General features: G+C 42.9%; 3 protein-coding genes across 4 annotated transcripts in view; 2 read left to right on the forward strand and 1 right to left on the reverse strand.

The window, feature by feature from the left end:
• The first annotated feature begins 1,454 nt into the window (after positions 1–1,454).
• Positions 1,455–8,860, forward strand: LOC135494373 (probable cytochrome P450 CYP44). Its single transcript, XM_064782293.1, has 9 exons — positions 1,455–1,668; positions 2,105–2,333; positions 2,887–3,077; positions 4,115–4,310; positions 4,961–5,135; positions 6,158–6,324; positions 6,740–6,818; positions 7,182–7,341; positions 8,188–8,860. Exons 1-9 carry the CDS (start codon positions 1,455–1,457, stop codon positions 8,343–8,345), a joined length of 1,569 nt encoding a protein of 522 aa, XP_064638363.1. The 3' UTR covers positions 8,346–8,860.
• Positions 8,861–9,202: 342 nt separating this feature from the next.
• Positions 9,203–13,546, reverse strand: LOC135494963 (macrophage-expressed gene 1 protein-like). Its single transcript, XM_064783331.1, has 2 exons — positions 11,775–13,546; positions 9,203–10,176 (listed from the first exon to the last, which is right to left on the reverse strand). The coding sequence occupies exons 1-2, from the start codon at positions 13,497–13,499 to the stop codon at positions 9,601–9,603; spliced, it is 2,301 nt and encodes a 766-aa protein (XP_064639401.1). The 5' UTR covers positions 13,500–13,546; the 3' UTR covers positions 9,203–9,600.
• A 1,710-nt stretch (positions 13,547–15,256) lies between these two features.
• Positions 15,257–17,990, forward strand: part of LOC135494535 (atrial natriuretic peptide receptor 1-like) — a 36,532-nt gene continuing 33,798 nt past the window's right edge. For both annotated transcript variants that reach the window (XM_064782591.1, XM_064782592.1), the window contains exons 1-2: positions 15,257–15,315; positions 16,633–17,559. In XM_064782591.1, coding sequence (XP_064638661.1) covers positions 16,842–17,559 — 718 coding nt within the window. In that variant the 5' untranslated portion in view covers positions 15,257–15,315; positions 16,633–16,841. The remainder of the gene's footprint in view (positions 15,316–16,632; positions 17,560–17,990) is intronic.

A 17,990-nucleotide genomic window follows, 5' to 3' on the forward strand; every position in this document is an offset into this window, starting at 1 on the left:
AAGCAGACAGGAAATAATTAAAAATAATTTAAAACAATTAAAAAATCATGTGCAGGCTGGGCTTACATCGAGTTCACTTTTAACTTGTAACTATTTTTATTCGAAAATCCCCGAAACGCTAACATGTGACATTATGCCACGATTTGTGTTGCTTTGTTTATGGTCCGGGATATCGAACCGTGTTCTTTGATCAACCCTATGTCGTTGAACGATTCAAGTGGATGAATTCGATCCAGGAAGACTCTCTCGATTCGCATAGGTTGCCGTTCCACCTTAAAAATCCTCCTCAATCAAGTAGAATAGGGCCATTCTGTCTCACAGGCTGAGGTTTGAGTGACAGTCTTGCACGGATAAAACTATTCAAATAATTGCTGTTCCTCATCTAGAGTGTTTATTATGCAACTGTTGAATCACCGAGTGGTGTTCACAAAGTATTTTAGGACTACACAGTTAATTCAAACGACTCATTTCTACAAATCATGTTCATAGAATAATTCATAATCTATAGACGTTTGTTTAAATGACACATTTTCCACATCGTGAACCTCATGGTCTACAGTCCCTCTAAACATAGCCGGGGCATATATTGATAAGATGCAAAAACCTTGGTGGTCAAGATGCATTTTTCACTGCTTTGTAGGTTTTACCTACCGGTAGCCACTTAAATTCAATCAGACTGGGACTGACCAGCATTAGGTGTAGTCTGCAGCCCACTGGCTGTGGTGAGGCTGTATTATGTATTATGTTTTGATTTTAAAACTTTGACTTGATTCAACTCATGCTATCCATCATACTTACTTTCGAAACATTTATTTAAGTCCCTGAAACACTGTATTTGCATTTTTTAACATGTTAGAGCCAGTGCCAGCGTGCCAGTGCCCGCGCCAGTACCACGTATTGAACCAACCCCTCTTGAGCCCTGGTCGGCAACAAGTCTAGGAGAAGGAAAAATTAAATTCAATACCCAATCAATTGGATTTAACATTACACTATTTTTGGTTATCAAAAAGTCTTTTTCGACGGTTCCGGTAAAGTTGTCACTTAGGCCTAAATGGGTTATGGAGTCTTGAATGTTTTATACTTTGAACTCAAAGAAAATACTTCGTATCGATTTGAAATGTTCACAGTCAATCAAATCGTTTTTCACAGGTTTACAGCGATCACGTTTTCTTGACAATTCTGGGTCGTTGTCGCCGTTTCAGGGACAGCCAGAATAATAGGTCAGGGTCACAGATGTTTGCAAAAGATCTGGAGGCTTTCTAGCATGCGACTGGGACATTGCCAGATGTCATCGAAGGAAGTGGTGCGTAAATGTATGGTAATCAGCTGTGACGGCCAGCTGCAACACGCAGCCGGTCAAACTTATAAAATCGGCTGGAACTATGCCATCATGTGATTTTATCCTTTGATAAGTTACCATAAAGTTAACAGATCCATTTCTAATTTCCTTCATGATGTTGTCAAAAGCGGGCGGCTCAGGTTCCCTTCTTCTGAAAGTTAGGAGAAGTTTTCCTCGAAACTCTAGCTTTGGAAAATTACCCGTAGCTTCAAGCAGTACAACTGCAGCTACATTTAACTCGGCCCAGGACTCCAGTGCCAAAAGGTTTGATGAAATTCCTGGTCCGAAGGGACTTCCATTTATCGGGACATTATTGGACTACAGAATCGGTAGGCTATATACTAAGTATTTCTCTTCAAAGAAAAAATAGGTAACAACACATCTAAATATACAATTTTAGGTTCACTCGATTTAGTGCGCATTGTTTTGTGCATGCCACAGCTATTTCTAGAGCGCTTATCATCCAACAAAATAGACGCCAATAGTCTATAGCAACGATTATGCATCCAAGTGTTGTCTAAATTGGTATGGCTCTACCCCCCCCCCATCCATTTTTCGATAGCTGGTTTTATTTTAGTGTTTGTTTGCACTCGCATTTTGATACGAGACTTCACTACAAGGTAAGCATTCGTATTATTCGACCATAAATGCCAATTTTCTCGGATGCCGTTATTTGTATTGTATGGTATGGCGGGCATTTTCACAGAAACGACCACTAAATCATAAACAAAATGTGTAGGATTTTATCGACTGGTCTTTCTTCAGGACAATACCGGCCAACAACTTTCCACAAGGCCCTCCTCGACCGACATAAACAATATGGGAAAATATTCAAGCAGAAAATTATGGGTCGCACGACTGTTCATTTGTTGGACCCGGAGTTCTATAGAGTCTGGTTCCAGTCGGAGGACAAAACGCCCCACATTGTTCCACTACTCGAGCCGGTGAAGATCTACCGAAAGAAACGAAATTTTGCCGCTGGGTTGGGGAACAGGTAATTTAGCTCATATTTTAATTCATTGTTGTCAATTTTTATCACAACAATCCAAATACTCTCATTATCAGTACTTGGTCTGCAGCTGCTGCCGACTTCTCGTAATGTTGAAATAGCTGGTCGAAGTACCGCCACCAAATATGTCATCACACTACTGCCGAAGCCAATTACCGAAGCCCCAACACAACGATTCCCAGTAGAATTATTTGAATGCTGGATTAGTTCACTGAAACATCGGTTTATTACAATACATACTTAACAACATGTTTAAAATGTTGTCGTATTTTGTGATCAAAATTCTCTAGCGATTTTCGGGATGTTCCTGCGAGAGCCATCAAATTAGGCCGATGTGTATTACATTTGCTCCATAAAATGTTTTTTCCATTGTATGACTTTGCTCTTAATGGAGAAAGCATCCTTCCTTCAGGCTGCAGGTTGAACGTTGAAGAAGAAAAATTAAACACGCCATGTTTCCCGAGAAGCATCACCCATCATTTACCCAAATGAATCAATGTCGTCGAAGGGCTTATATTATACATGTACTTTATTATAGTAATGGCGAGGAATGGTACAAAGTTCGCAGTGCCATTCAACAGCTGATGATGAGGCCGAAAGAAGTGACCGAGTTCTTCCACATGGCTGAAGGAGTCGCCACTGACTTCCTCGAGAGGATCAGAAGAATACGAGACAAAAACGGTGAAGTTGGAAACTTCTTAAACGAGGCAAAGAAATGGACACTTGAAAGTAAGATTCAGAATCAAGCCCTTCTTGCAGTACTACGTAGGCTTGGCTCGCCTGGCTCCTTGCAGTACACTATATTCACCCATTTTACGAGATTAATTCCTTGATATTAGCTTTGGGTTAGTCTTGTTAAGCTTTGGAACTAGCCTTCCCTTTTTTCTGTAGGATCAGCCACGACCCGCTTTAAGGGTTGACCATAGGTACCACCAATTTGGGATTCCGTACACTATTATAACTCTTTTAACACGGAGTGAATGCCAATTTATAGGGTGGGATCGGGAGTCTGTTCTTTGTTTTCCAGAGTTCGGCCTCTCATGTTTTGAATAGGCATTCACTTCATTTTATAGGAGCTCTAATTGCTTTAGGATTTCAAATTCTACCCAAAATGGTGATGCCTATGGTCAACTCCTAACGAGACAATCGTGTTGTTTTTGTTCTGTTGGTGCAGTCACGGCTCACTTTATGCAAGTATCAATTCGTGTCTTGTACCCCCCCCCCCGCCCCTCCTCAAGGGTACGACACCTTATCACCCCATAACGACATCTTAAGGCTCAAGCATCACCCTTTTTTCACCAATGCTACTTTTTCTTTCGTCAAGACATCACCATCAACAATATATCAGTTATCACCATCATATAAAGTAACCGGACTAATTTTACTGGATAAGGCGGTATGTTCGACAATACATAGACACATTAGCATCCTTATTCTTTCCAGTTTCGCCAAATTTTCACTAAAGGAAAAATAAATACTACTCAAGCATCGGCAAAGATTAGTGGTGATAGCTTAACTACCCTTGAGGAGGGGGGGGGGGGGGGTACAAGAAACGAATTGATACTTGCATTAATGGAGACTATTGTGTTTTTCTTAATGTTCAGCAACGCTTTGAAACAAGACTTGTATTTTTCTGTCCGCTCACCTATGGCACGTCTTGATAAAATACCTGTCTCTCTGTAGGTGCAGCCACCAAGTTCTTTAAAAATTGTGTTTTCCTTGTTTGATATGAAATCATTTGAATTTCGTTTACTTGACTGTTTCAGCTTCATCAATGACATGCTTTGAAAAAAGACTTGGTGCACTGGAATGTCAGCCAGGCTCTGAGCTCCAGAAAACAATTGATATCAATGCCGCTAGCTTGGATCTTTCTACCAAATTGTATTTCTCACTGCCCATTTACAAGTACTTTAGTACTCCGGCGTGGCGGGACTTAATCGACAAACAAGACTCCTTTCACGGGTAAATATTACTTTTTGCAACTTTTGTGTTATTTAAGAACAAAATGTTCAGCTTTCTTAGTGTGTGTTTTCAGCATCTACAGGCCGATTAATTAAAAAGGTAATCCAGGAGTAAAGGGTTAATACGTCCCGTTTTCAAACTAATGGTGCTCAGTGATGCATCATCAGAGGCTTGTAATCAGTCTGTCCTTCAGTGGCTCAGTAATAAATAATTCTCGTTCCGGTAATGCGCAAAGAGGATGCACCCGAGAATGCTTGCGGGGATACGAGTTATACAATTCTGGCATGCATGACCATCATAATTTCACGTTCTACCGGTTTTTACCCGCGAACCAGTTTTGAGGTCATAGGTTAATCGGATCCCCGAAACTAATTCAGCAAGCGTTTACGGCTGAACATGCAAACATTTTTTTTCCTTTTATAAATCCAAAATTCACACTTCATGAAAAACAATTCTGGTCAGAAAGTACAAGCATTTTGGTTGGTGTAACCTAGACAAATACTTCGTCCCAAGCGTAGCGGATCGAGGCTATAATAATGAGCCAGGTGAAACCGCACACTGAGTTCAAAACGTCCTTTCTGTGCTACCTTGAAGCTGATTATTGGTCAATTACTTGTGTCTACATTGAAATTGTTGTTGGGTTATTTCAGTAAAGCAAAGGAGCTAGTCGATGCCACCACGACGAAGATACAGGATTTGATGAAAAAGGGTGAATTAAAGGATGGCCAGTATGGCTTTATGACGTATCTGTTGTCGAGGAAAGACTTGGAGTACAAGGACGCCGTTATCATAGCTCTCTCCTTAATCGGGGACGGGCTTATTACGGTACGTACCCATATTGAAAATCCAGGTAAAAAGTCGTGTCGGATTTTTGGTTAAGATAACTGGGTAATAGCTTGCGGGGTCAGGTCAGGCTGGACTACCTAGGTGGTGCCTGCAGGTTATAGTTCTTGCTAGTAGCCTCTGAACTGGTGCATTTGTTTAGATCAGGCCCAGGTCAGGGCAGGGCAGGTGATACCAGACTGACTGAAGGTTGCCCACAGGTTGGACTACTTGCCACTGGAAACCTGTAACCAGCTAGTGCCACCTGTACCAGGGGGGACTGGCCTCTTTAGCGGCTTGGTTCAATACCTGGCATTGGCACTGTCACTACTGGCACTGGCCTAAGGATGCATCCCAAAATGGTCTGGAGTTCTCTGAAATTTATATGAATTCAGACTGTTGTAGGCTTGTAGCTTGGCCTATGCCTTGACCTACTTACTGCATACTGTATCCTATATGTGGGCAATGTAATTGACATAATAGAATATAACTTAGTGCAGCAGACTAGAACACCAGCATTAGGTGTAGGCTGCAGCCCACTGGCTGTGGTGAGGCTGTATCATGTATTATGTTTTGATTTTAAAACTTTGACTTGATTCAACTCAATGCTGTCCATCAGACTTACTTTCGAAACATTTATTTAAGTCCCTGAAACACTGTATTTGCATTTTTGCCAGTGCCCGCGTGCCAGTGCCAGGTATTGAACCAACCCATCTTTAGCACTGGTCGGCAACAAGTCTAGGAGAAGGAAAACTCTAATATAACACCAAAATTTGCATAAGACAGAAATGCTGGGCCATGGAAAAATGGCCTCTAACCACGGCATTACGCATCTCAACACTGAAAAGAAATCTGGCCAAATGGTGCCAACATGCAGGATCAACTGTATGGTGACTGGGTGGAATTGCGGAAGACGACTGAGTACACCCGACGAACAGGATTGACTGCATGAGGTGAACGCGAGGAAAAAGAAGAAGCTTGCGGTTGACAAAGGGAATATAAGTAAACATGTTCATATTTTTCAGACCTCTCCAGCTACAGTGGGGCAGCTTTACTGCTTGGCGACGAACCCGGCAAAACAGGAGAAGCTGTATGAAGAGGTTTGCAGGGAGGCCCCAAAAGGGGAGCCACTCACATCTGAGCGGATCAACAGGATGCCGTATCTCAAGGCTTGTGTCAAAGAAGCATTCAGGTGATGGTTAACAATGAAATATTTGACCACACATAGTATTTCTCAGTGGCGAACACACTTAAAATTGATTAGTAAAAATAACACTTTGGTAGTAATTTTTTACTCTAGTATAGTTGCTATTTCACTATAACAGTGGCATTAGTTGATTTAGTTAGAGAATTGGTACTTTCGCAGTCGGTGCAAAAGGAACTACCAGATTATGTGTTTTTTACGGATCAATTTTGAGTGTGTAATTCGACCGTAAAGTGCCAAACTGTCACTTTTGAGATTGTGAATATTTGCGAAAAAAGACAAACTTACTCCATTTTTATTTTTGTGAATCGATGTAGTGATCTCAGGAATTTGAGTGAAATCAATCATTAAATATAGATAATTTCTTAAATGCATACATTTTATAACATGGCTTCTCTTCCAGGTTTTTCCCGACGGGACCTGATGTTAAAAGAGTGGTCATGAAAGACACTATGATTGGTGGATATACCATACCTAAAGGGGTAACATTTTCACTCTGATCATTTGGTGATAAATCGGTTACAAAATCCCGTAATAGATGGTGATAGGTTAGTTTGTATATGTAGTAGTGACTTTTGTGCAGTCACTTAATGCGTCTGTACATTACGTGACTGCTAACGCAGGTAGCCATTTTTAGACTGCGCCACTCCACGATTCGTGGACTGCAGGCGCATGCATGAAGATACCAGAATGACGGCGTTCGGTTATCCCGGAATAAAGTGATACGCAAAACCGAATTAATTATGCACACTCACTTATGTCCAGTATTTAATTATGTGCGATATCATTTCCTCCTAGTGATACAGGTAACATTTGTTCACAAAACATGGTCGTGTTCCTTTCAGACAAATCTTGAAATGAACAACTTTGCTCTCCTGCGATCGAGCGAATATTTCGATGATCCTGAAGACTACCTGCCGGAGAGATGGTTGCGAGGCGAATCAGCCCATAACATCCACCCCTATCTACTCACACCGTTTGGGTATGGGACTCGCATGTGTCCAGGTAAAGGCAATGCCGCTATCCCCTTCATACCTCGTTATTGCATCCTAACTGCTTCTTAATCTTCGGCTAATTAATGTGTGCAGCTTCATTTGGAGACAATTATTACACAATAACGTTAACTATGAACTGGTGATCCTATCGGAGACCAATCATTTTTACGCGTTCTATTCAGTCTTGGCCTAAATTGCAATCGGTTCGAGTACCATCCGCCATAGAATGTATTGCAAATATGGAACCTGAAAAGTCAAACTTTCATTAGACCGAGGCTATACATAGTAGGGAGCTATTCTTATTTTCATTTCCACTTCGATGCAGGATTTTCTTTCATTCATGGTAAACTGTCACAAGCCATTTGCCTTCTCTCCGATTTTTTTTCTGCTGACATATTTGCCGGGAAGTTACTATCTTAATCAAGTGTCCGAGTCATCTGTTATGATTTGCTCGCATATTATTTGGCATTAGGCCTAGTAGTATCATTACAAAAAGTTGAACACGTTGATTGACAAAACATTGGAAATCCCCGCGAGTGTGGGTCAGTCAATGGGCAATAACCCCACTGAGTCATACCCAACACCGTGCACCAGCTCGGACAACAGGATGCCATGCCGCCTCGCGGTAGAATGCAGAGTGAAAGAAGTGGCAACCTGTAGGCATACAGTTGCATGTAGCCTTTGTATTGACTTCAGCCCCACTGCCATTGAATGGAGAAGTTCACGCCAGCATCGAAAATGGTGATTGGTAGAAAATCTTGTGGCAGAAAATACTGATTACTCATCACGCGATTTCGGTTTGTAATAAGCCATTTTATACGCATGAATTTCAATTTAACTATTATTATCTTTACAGGTCGTCGCTTTGCGGAACAAGATATGTACATCATCATTACAAAACTGATTCAAAACTTCAAAATTCGATGGAACTCAAAGGAGGTATTGTCACAGGAGTACAAAATGGTGTTCATTCCGGACAGACCCGCCACATTTGCGTTTCTTGACAGAGAATAGACGTTTGGTCGTCATCTCCGGGGGCGGCCCTTGATCGAGACCGTCCTCCGCGCTGTGTAGCGCCACCAGAGACGTGTCATCAATCTAGTCTGGGTTTTGAGGTCATTACGTACATGTATACGTTCCCCAAGCGAAAATCAGCGCCGCCTATTGCCGTGTTAAACCAATGATTTGAACATCGGTAAGATTGAGCGAGATATCACACATTCTTTATGAATGCAAAATACTATCGTGAAAATTTTGGGAAGGAGCAAAACCTATTTATATTCGGCACAGCTAGACCAAGCTTCATGATTATCATGACGGGTTGAGACGTGCACCGTCGAATCTTAGGGCGCCGCCTTGATCGGGCTCTGACTCATTCTTGCCAGACTGATCATTGGCATTACGAAACTGATCATAATAGGAGTGGGAGAGGTTGAATGACTATAATGTTAAATCGTGATTCTTAGGAAGACAAAAACGCTACTGTACGACTCAAACAAATTTCTTCACAACTTCATCCCTTCTTTTCGAGCTCATGTTGTCATTGGTGTATATCCGCTATAACACATTTATGTTATACTTGGTATTCGCTATGTTGTTCAATTGAAGTATCGTGATGTTCAATGCGTACATTTTCCGGGTCTTTGTCACTTAGTCACTGCTTCGTCACAAGGCTAAGTGTGCCTCTGCCAATTCCTGACGCACAGTTGGATGTAGCATTTGACCGTTCTAGCGATCAACCGCCGAAATATCAGGAGATCTCGCAGGGAGCCGCGCGGTTTTTCCACGCTGACCAAGTCACTCATTGAATTACTGTTCCTGTCACGCGGAGAATAAAAGACAATAAATGGGAAGCAAAAAATCTCACTAACTTCTTCAAAGTTCGTATGCTCTTATTTAATTCATACTGTCGTGAATGCTGAAAAACAGTCTATCCGTAATTAGCAAGTATAGATAATAGCTGGTGTACAGCTAGAAGCAAGAATAGATTATAGCAGGTACAGTGGAACCTCCCTTAGTGGGCACCTCTCTACTAAGGACAACCCCTAAATAAGAACACTAGTTTTGGTCCAAAGTGGTAGTTTCCATTCAATTCGACTTCTCTAATCAGGACACACCTCTATTTAATGATATCGATTCGCGAAAATAACGACACAGACATTTTTTCGTTAGAAACACCGGAAGAAATGTTGATTTCCAATGATATCGTGATGATTTTTGAAATGTTTAGAAAATAGGCGTGAAAGTTTTTAGGTTTAGAGTATGGCCCTTAAACAGGTTGTTCACGCGCGCCCCCATGGACGTGATATGGTATATGGTCCATTATTGTATCGTGAATCCCATCGTTGTCTATCCTGCTGCTGCTTGCTGGTATTGTAGAATAACCAAGCCATTCTCGCCGCTTTAAGCCAATGACTATCAACAAAATCACAGTAGCAACCAGCAAAGTGACACCAATTGAAATCCCAGCAATTTGACCGCTTTGCAGACCTGTACTGGCGCCCGCAGTTATAGAGGATTCCATTGGTTTCATCTCCGACTCCGGAATGAGGCTTGCTCCTATGTTAGTCCACTGTTGGCCTGTTTTGGTGAGACTCTTCCATGCCAAGGCAGCGGGTTGAAGCGTCGTCATCGGCAGAAGCTGCGGGGGTCGTTGGAATGGCGGTCTTTTGATCTTCAGGGCCTGCCTCCCCATGGAACGGGTGCAGACACTGATCTCGCAGTCGTCTTCGATGGCGACGAGATGCTGACTGTATCCGAGGGGACAGCGATTGGGCCAGGTCGAGGGAGGCTGGTGTTCAAAAAAGGACTCGACAGAACCTGCATTACCATTGGCGTTCCGCTCCTTAAATAAGAATAAGCCATAATTTTGTAAAATGTGGACTGAGACGAATTGCAGTGACAACAAAGTACACCATACTTTTGGAATGAAAGTGAACGACAAATTTTAGTTATCTCAGTTTGAAAAATGTAAATGTGACTTGGTGTATATAGTTCATATAGTTATCAAACCAATTGTATAGAACACCCAAACTAGTGTACCGTTTCAAGTATGGTTTAGCGAGCATAGTAACTTTAGTAATCTTAGCAATAAAAGTTTTTGAGCTTTTGTAAACTCTCTGAAGATTTTTTGGCCAACGCAGAGCACCCTCGCAGAGGTTTTTCAGCATAGTGAATGTTTTTTAGAGTTACCTGTGCGCTCGATCAGTGGTAAATATACCGAAATAAACTAGGTCCATCTGGTATGCATGTATTTCATGGACAACACGACATCATATGCACTAAATTTCGAGAGAATTTAACCAGCGGGTTACTCGGTGGTGCAAGTACAAAATCAATCCATGCGTATTTTCGAATTCGTTTCCTATCCATTATCGGACAAACGGGCTGTGCAGTTTCCTCTGTGTGATGCAAATCATGCTTGAAGAATCTTATTACCAGTATGAAGTTAACACAACAATGTTTCGTTGCAACCACAGAGTTTTTCCCAACTTAATCAAATAACATCTTTTTCCAGGACGGACTCGCTCGGCAAGCTGGATGGCCTGCATGAGTCTCTGCAGTCTGGGTAATTGATTCAAAATCGGCAGCACCGTCCGTAAACTGCCACCGTGTAACTAATTAAGTGGATCGCTTTTCATCTTCCAATTAATCGGGTATACCGTGCTCGAAAATTTCTGCGAAAATTCTTGTGAAATTCTTGATAAGAACTTACTAGCTTCGCATAAACATGTACAGGTACAATCCAGGACCAGACGTCTCCCAAGCAGATTAGGGACAACAATTTGTTTCTACACCCTCCTCGATCCGCGAGAGACTTTGCCCCCCTTCCCCCCCCCCCCCGACCAAAAGTTTAAATACAATCGTTCCATCTTTTACAAGACGTTGTAAGATGCTGGCTTTACTTCGACGTGGGGATACTGTACATACATATCCCTGATGTTAAAACGACACTTAAGCTTGCAGCACACTGGACGCCAACTTCGGCGGCAAGGCGCGTCAGACTGAACGCGACTGAACGCCGCTCGACGCCAGAGTTGGCGGCAGTGGATCGCGCTCATAGCACACCTACTCAGAATTGGCGTCCAGTAGCGTCTTTTCCGCCACTTCCAAGAATCGTGGGGGCTGCCATTTTGATATCATGTGACGTCAAGACGCAAGCTGATTGGCCAAAGCCTTGCCGTTGACGCTGGTTGACGCCAACTCTGGCGGCGATCCGTAGCACACCTGGATTCTTCTTGCGTTCACTGGCGTTCAGACGCCGCTACAGGCGTCAAAAATCAAACATGCTAGATATCTGGCGGCAAGTGGCGGCAAGTGGCGTTTGCCTGACGCCGTCCGTAGCACACTACGGATTTTTCAGGCGTTCAGGACTCTTGCGGCAAAAAACGCGCCTTGCCGCCGGAGTTGGCGTCCAGTGTGCTGCAAGCTTAAGACACTTACCCCGAACAGCAATGGATTCCCGGCTTGACAGCTCAAGAAACCAGCGAAGGGCTGCGAGTAGTCAAATATTGGATTCACAAGCGTGACTCTTTCGGTACAACTGAAGAACCAAAAACGAAAACATGGATGCGACATCTCGGACGCCTTAGTGAGGGGATCACCGACGCACACCTTGATATCCAGTCCGATATGAAGTGGGTAGAATCCGCCCGGGCAACCATGGGTCTCAGTCACGGGATTGCTCACGGTCGACGTGTAGATACCACCGTAACGAAGTCCGGACACTTTCGTCGATGTTGAACTGTCCTCAAACCTATAGCACCAGTACGACGTGTAGGTAGCAAGAACAATGTAACGACAGGTGCAAGGCGCGTGTCCATCAACGCAATCACAGTATCTACGCGAGGAATACAAGGTTCCCTTTTTCAAGAGTGCTGTCTTGAACCCTTCCGGACAAGAGAACTTACCAGTGATCGGGTGGCGTTGGACGAGTTCTTTTAAGCGATCAGTGTTTTCATGTAATATCTGTTCATGAATTGAATCAGTGCTAATCTCCTGGAAGACGCCCCCGAAAACATACCTTCCGATTTTCTTGTTACAAGAACCGTCATCCACATTTGCCTGAAAGTCAAAGCCTGCTGGCGAGTTGTGATCGGTACATCCGAGAACCGTGTTGAATTTGAAGTAGCGTCCGATAGCCCTCTCAAGATCGTAGGTAAGTCTGTAGAGAGTAACTTCATTGAGTTCGTGCATGTTGTTCTTATTGATAACGAAGTTTAATGGGAGCCCAGTTCTGTCGATTGCCACCAGCGCGTTAGGCACCCCCCTCTCCCAGTCGTTCAACGAGAAGTTACTTCTGAAGGGTGGGCCACCAAAAGTCTTGATTTCGGAATGTGTCAGACTGTCTGAATATCCTTTTGTCTGTTCGTTACTAGATGAATGCTTAACATCACTATGAAAGCCAACCGAGACAAAAAATTGAGCACTAGCCGATACTTTTACCTCCACTGATGTTCCTTGTTTCTCGTGATCTTGAAGATACTTAGAGCGAATTTGTTGAAGCTGTGATAAGCTCGCCCCGGCATCGACAGAGGTGATGACGTGGGTGCCGTAATCACGGACGAGCAGGTCCAGTTCATAATCAGCCATTCGGGTGTTGTTGCCTTCAATGTGACGAGCTACATCAAGAAGTCGAGCTTTGAAGTGTGGATGGAGTTGAAAGCCTGGTTGGAGGGCCATGGTGTAAAGGTGCTGCTTCAAGGTGACTCGGACGGTGGACGAGCTATCCTTGACCTGCTGATCCTTTACCTGTTGGTGTTCGTACGAGAAGGAACCGCTAACACTGACTCCAAAACCAGAGAACGAGGCACCTACATTCACGGACGTGGCTGTGGTACTCTTATAGTCACTCCAATGCTTGATGATCTCTGCAAACGAGTCCATTCTGCTCTGCTTGACGGGACTAACGTACGTGTTATCAGGGATAATGTAGACCTTGTCCTCCGTAAGCCGACAGAGGCTGTAATTGAAACTTGCAACCCGTCCGCCAGGGATGTTTCGGAGATTGTCCCAGCCTCCCCCGGGTAGTACCTCAAACCGCTTGATGTCCTTGCCAGGGAAGCAATTGCCAACGTCGCCTACTGGATAAGCTTCATCGGCTACACATGCGCTACTCCCTAGAATGAGCAATATCAGGGTAAGGATTGTTCCCATGTTGAAGTCCATCGTCTGCGGACCCCTGTGGCCCGATTACTCAACGTGAATGAGGCAAGTATACCAATATCCAACAATATAATATAGGCCTGGTGCTGTTATCTTCATTGAGTTCCACTAACTCGATATTAGGTCGATCATGACTTCGCTCGGACAATGCATATTGACATTGATAACAATCTCATGCTTACGACGTTGGAGTAATACTGTGAAAAACAATGGTTGTTAGGCTTGACGGTTAATGTGATTATTTGCGGGTTGTCTCGGCTGGATGTCCAGGTTCTTCTCGACCAGGGAGTTGTAAGAATCTTATAGGATGCAGGATAACGTAAAGAAGTCGACGACTTGGATTCTTTCTCATAACTGATCTTAACCGTAATAATATTACGGTTAAGATCAGTTATGAGAAAGAATCCAAGTATATTATATATGTATATATGTATATTATACAATGGTGACTAAGCAGGCAAAGTGAAAGCGATACTCTGATTATATACAGGTTCTGAACTTTGGTCTAGGGAGACCGACGATGAACTCATTCTCATGAAGCGACACTAACTCTGGTATAGATCTGACAATTCACGACAGTTAATCAGAAAAAAATGCGGAACAGAAAAAACATGCACGAGTCGTCACGATGAGTTTCAAGTGACAATACTTCGTTTTTCATCTTTACAGAAAGACTGCTGTTCTTTAGTGTTTTGCAACGCGTCGTCACATTACCGAGTTTCCGCAAATCTCACGAATATGAATTACAAATTACGAGCTTTTAATAACAAGGGAACTCGCGTTCCATTTTGCAGTCAACTGTATCTGGTGTTATCAGATATCCATGGATATCCGGTGTTATGTATTAGAAGTTAATGCTTTCCTCCAGTTCCGGTCTTATTGAAAAACGGACGCTGCGACAATGTAGACTAATTCGTAACGACTCGGCCAGTTCGTCACCAAGAATTCTTCTTCTTCTTCTTCAGCGTTCAACCTGCCTAAGTAAAACTATAACATCAGTCCTGTGGCGGAGATGAAGCGGCTTGTCGCCCGAAGGTCCGGCTGTGTTCCCCACAGCTTTTCTTCGACCTTCGTGTCTTTAGGCCAGAATCTATCTCGCTAATCCTGGTACAGGGGAGTCACCAAGAATTCAAAACTCGCTGCATCGAAGAAATTACAGTGGATTGGTGAAAGAACTTTGGATCCCGAATGACCTTTCTAAGTGTAACGACGTTGACCAGCTTAGCAACCAATGATCTTGTGGTCTCTTTCTCGGATAAATGTAGCAATTCGTAATTTATACTTTGTAATTCCTGAGATTTGCGGAAACTCGCCATTATATCTCCGAGGACAACGGGATTCTCCGCGGTCGTTCGTTTTCCCGCCCAAATGGGATCGTTATCTCCGCGCACAACGGGAGAGTCCGAGGTCGTTCGTTTTCACACGCCAATGAGATCGTTATCTCCGCGCACAACAGAAGTGTCCGAGGGGAAATGAGACGCTGATTCGCCAGGGTTGTCTATCAATAGTTACTAAAAGAAGTAACCAATATGTTGATTACAAACTAACTCTGAAAGTCCCTACGGCCGCACGCGCAGGTGGGCGGATACATCGATCACGATTGAAATCAATTATCCCTCCTCATTTACAGGATGGATAGGGATGCTAATGATGTGGTTGCTTCCTCGAGGATGATTGGATGCACGTATACTATATTTACAATGGACCTGCTTGAAGTGATACTGTTCTACGAGATGCAAGCGACGGATAAGTGGATTTGGTTTAGACACTACTCATGCTTGTCAAGTAGCCACCTACACCGCTTGTAAGGATGTTGCCGGTACTTGTTCTGCCCTCGATCCACTTGTGTAGCCTGGTGGATCTAAAACATTTTGCCGATTTTTGGATTTATGGATCATTCAATTACGTTTCACCATGTTTTTGTTCTCTTAAATTACTAGTAGGAAATGTGAATCATTGATAACTTTTGATAGATTAAGAGTTGGTTTCGCATTCAGACATTCCAGTCTTTTTCTTCAATCTCATGACAAGCATGAGTTTATGGCTAACTGTCTTTCTTTCAATATTTCTTAGACAGGCTAGTTACTCAAAGCATATTGGTATACGATACGCAAACGTATCAGCAAATTCGAATCATGATGCCCCATAAAGTCGAAAAGACCGATTTTATGATTTTATGATTGCGAAACTGATTTCTTAGGTCTGCGGATTGAGTATACATGTCTTGTATATATCGCCCGTGTATTCCCGTAACCGGAAATTAATAATGTTTTTTACAATCAGAAAGACTTATTTCCGTGCGCAAGCTGATTGTACATATGTACCATTCTTAGTCTGAATCTCGTCATCAAAGACTCATGCACAATTGTAGGGCATCAGGATAACTTTCCGTATCGACAATATATCGACTGTGTATTTCGCGCTGAAAAGCCTGATGCTAGCTTTAGACACTTCTGTCATCGCAATGGAATATATCTGGTAACCGCCGAATTTTCACGTGTCCTCAATTTTTCGATTCGTAAAAATGTTTCAACAAAGTCTTATTAAAATGTTTGCGGATTACAAAATTTCTATCCGCTTTTCCAAGCAAGCTGATTGTAGAAATGTACTATTCTTAGTCCGTATCTCGCCATCAAAGACTCATCATGCACAATGGATAACTTTCCGTATCGATAATATAACGACTGTGTATTTCGCGCTGAAATGCCCGCTGATGCTAGCTTTAGACACTTCTGTCATCGCAAAGGAAAATATATTGTAACCGCCGAATTTTCACAAATCCTTAATTTTGCGATTCACAGAATATCACAACAGGAAGTCTTATTTAAAAATGTTTGCGGATTACAAAATTTCTTTCCGTTTTTCCAAGCCAAAAATTATTTTGCCCTTTTTATTTTCGCCATTGCGCTCATTCATGTTATTTGCCCTCGACCCTGAAAGAAGATTGAGAGGTCGCGCGAATTGCAAAAATAGAACGGCGTAAAGATTTGGTGTTTTACAGTATGAATACAAGCGATGATTGATTCATTGATTGATTTAACTACCATTGATCTAGCACATATTAAATCATATCCAGGTAAGAATTGTTACATCACGACTAGAATGAAATCTCATCATTCTGACATTTTACTTGCAGCGACAAGACATTTTAAAAATGATATAACAGGCCACAAAATTAATGATCATCTACATATTGTATATCTTACACGAATAATTACTTAAGTAAGTTTGTTGTGATAGGTATACGTAACAGTGTTTTGCCGATACAAAACATCGTAGACTAAAGCGCTCATTGGCAGCCTCATCACGCTCAGTAACTTCGGGACGTCGTGGTCGGTTAGAGCTATGTGTGCTTCCAGGGCAATGGACACCTTCATACGAGGGACCTTTACAAGTGGATTACTAGGAATCGTTGTGTGTTATCTGCGGATAACTTTTGCTAGGTCCGATGATGTCAATATAGCATTGATGCTGCCCTTGACAGGGAGTAGGCCTTTAGGTAAAAGGATGGCCAGCGCAGCACAAATGGCGATTGATGCAATCAACAAAGACACGACTATGCTTCCAAATAGAACGTTGAAATTTCTTTGGAATGACACGGAGTGCTCAGCCAGGAAAGGTTTAGGCGAGGCGGTGGACCTATGGGCACAGCTTCGGGACAACCTACATGCATTTATCGGCCCGGGCTGTGATGTTATTTGCGAATCTTCAGGTATGCTTGCTGCGGAGTGGAATGTTCCTATGATATCGTGGGGCTGTGTCTCAATACACTTGTCAGATAAAGACACCTACCCTACCCTTGCCCGGACAGTTGGGCCGCATACAAAAGTGTCTAAGATGTTTCGAAGGATTATGGAATACTACAACTGGACAAGGTTGGGCATTGCCGCATCAACCGAGCTCACATGGCAGATGACTGCGCATGAGATACAGAAATATCTTGAAGAAAAAGGCTTCAACGTGGCGGCATTCCACAGCTTCGACCCCGGTAACGGGCACATCTCGGTGACAGAGAAAGCCAACCACGTTAGGATAATGCAGGACTTCAGTTTAAGGACAAGAAGTAAGTATGTCTTGAAAACAAAATCTGCTGTTGATACATGGTATCCCTTGCTTCATTATTCCTCGCCTGGTGACGCCAATCCCAGGTTGATCCAGATACGATTCTTGTAAAGTCTTCAGTTAAGATATTATGCAGTTTTTCGCGTGAGCCTCGCGTAACTTACGCGCACATTTTAGATAGAAAAGTATATGATTGCCATATGCTTCACGATATATACGCCAAACCCTCGCGTTGACACTCACTCAATCAGTGTGCAAGAAGCACACAGCTTAAGCTGCACAAGAGTGGAGTTGTGCGCTAGTTAAGCAAATAATTGTGAATGTGTGATTGTGACTACATCTCTAGTTTTGCATTCCCTTCACACCGCCATACCCTACCCTACATCCATCTGTAATGCATAAAAAGAACATACATTTACAATGACGTGGTGG

The sequence above is a fragment of the Lineus longissimus genome, chromosome 10, assembly GCF_910592395.1.
Source record: "Lineus longissimus chromosome 10, tnLinLong1.2, whole genome shotgun sequence".
Classification (NCBI taxonomy): domain Eukaryota; kingdom Metazoa; phylum Nemertea; class Pilidiophora; order Heteronemertea; family Lineidae; genus Lineus; species Lineus longissimus.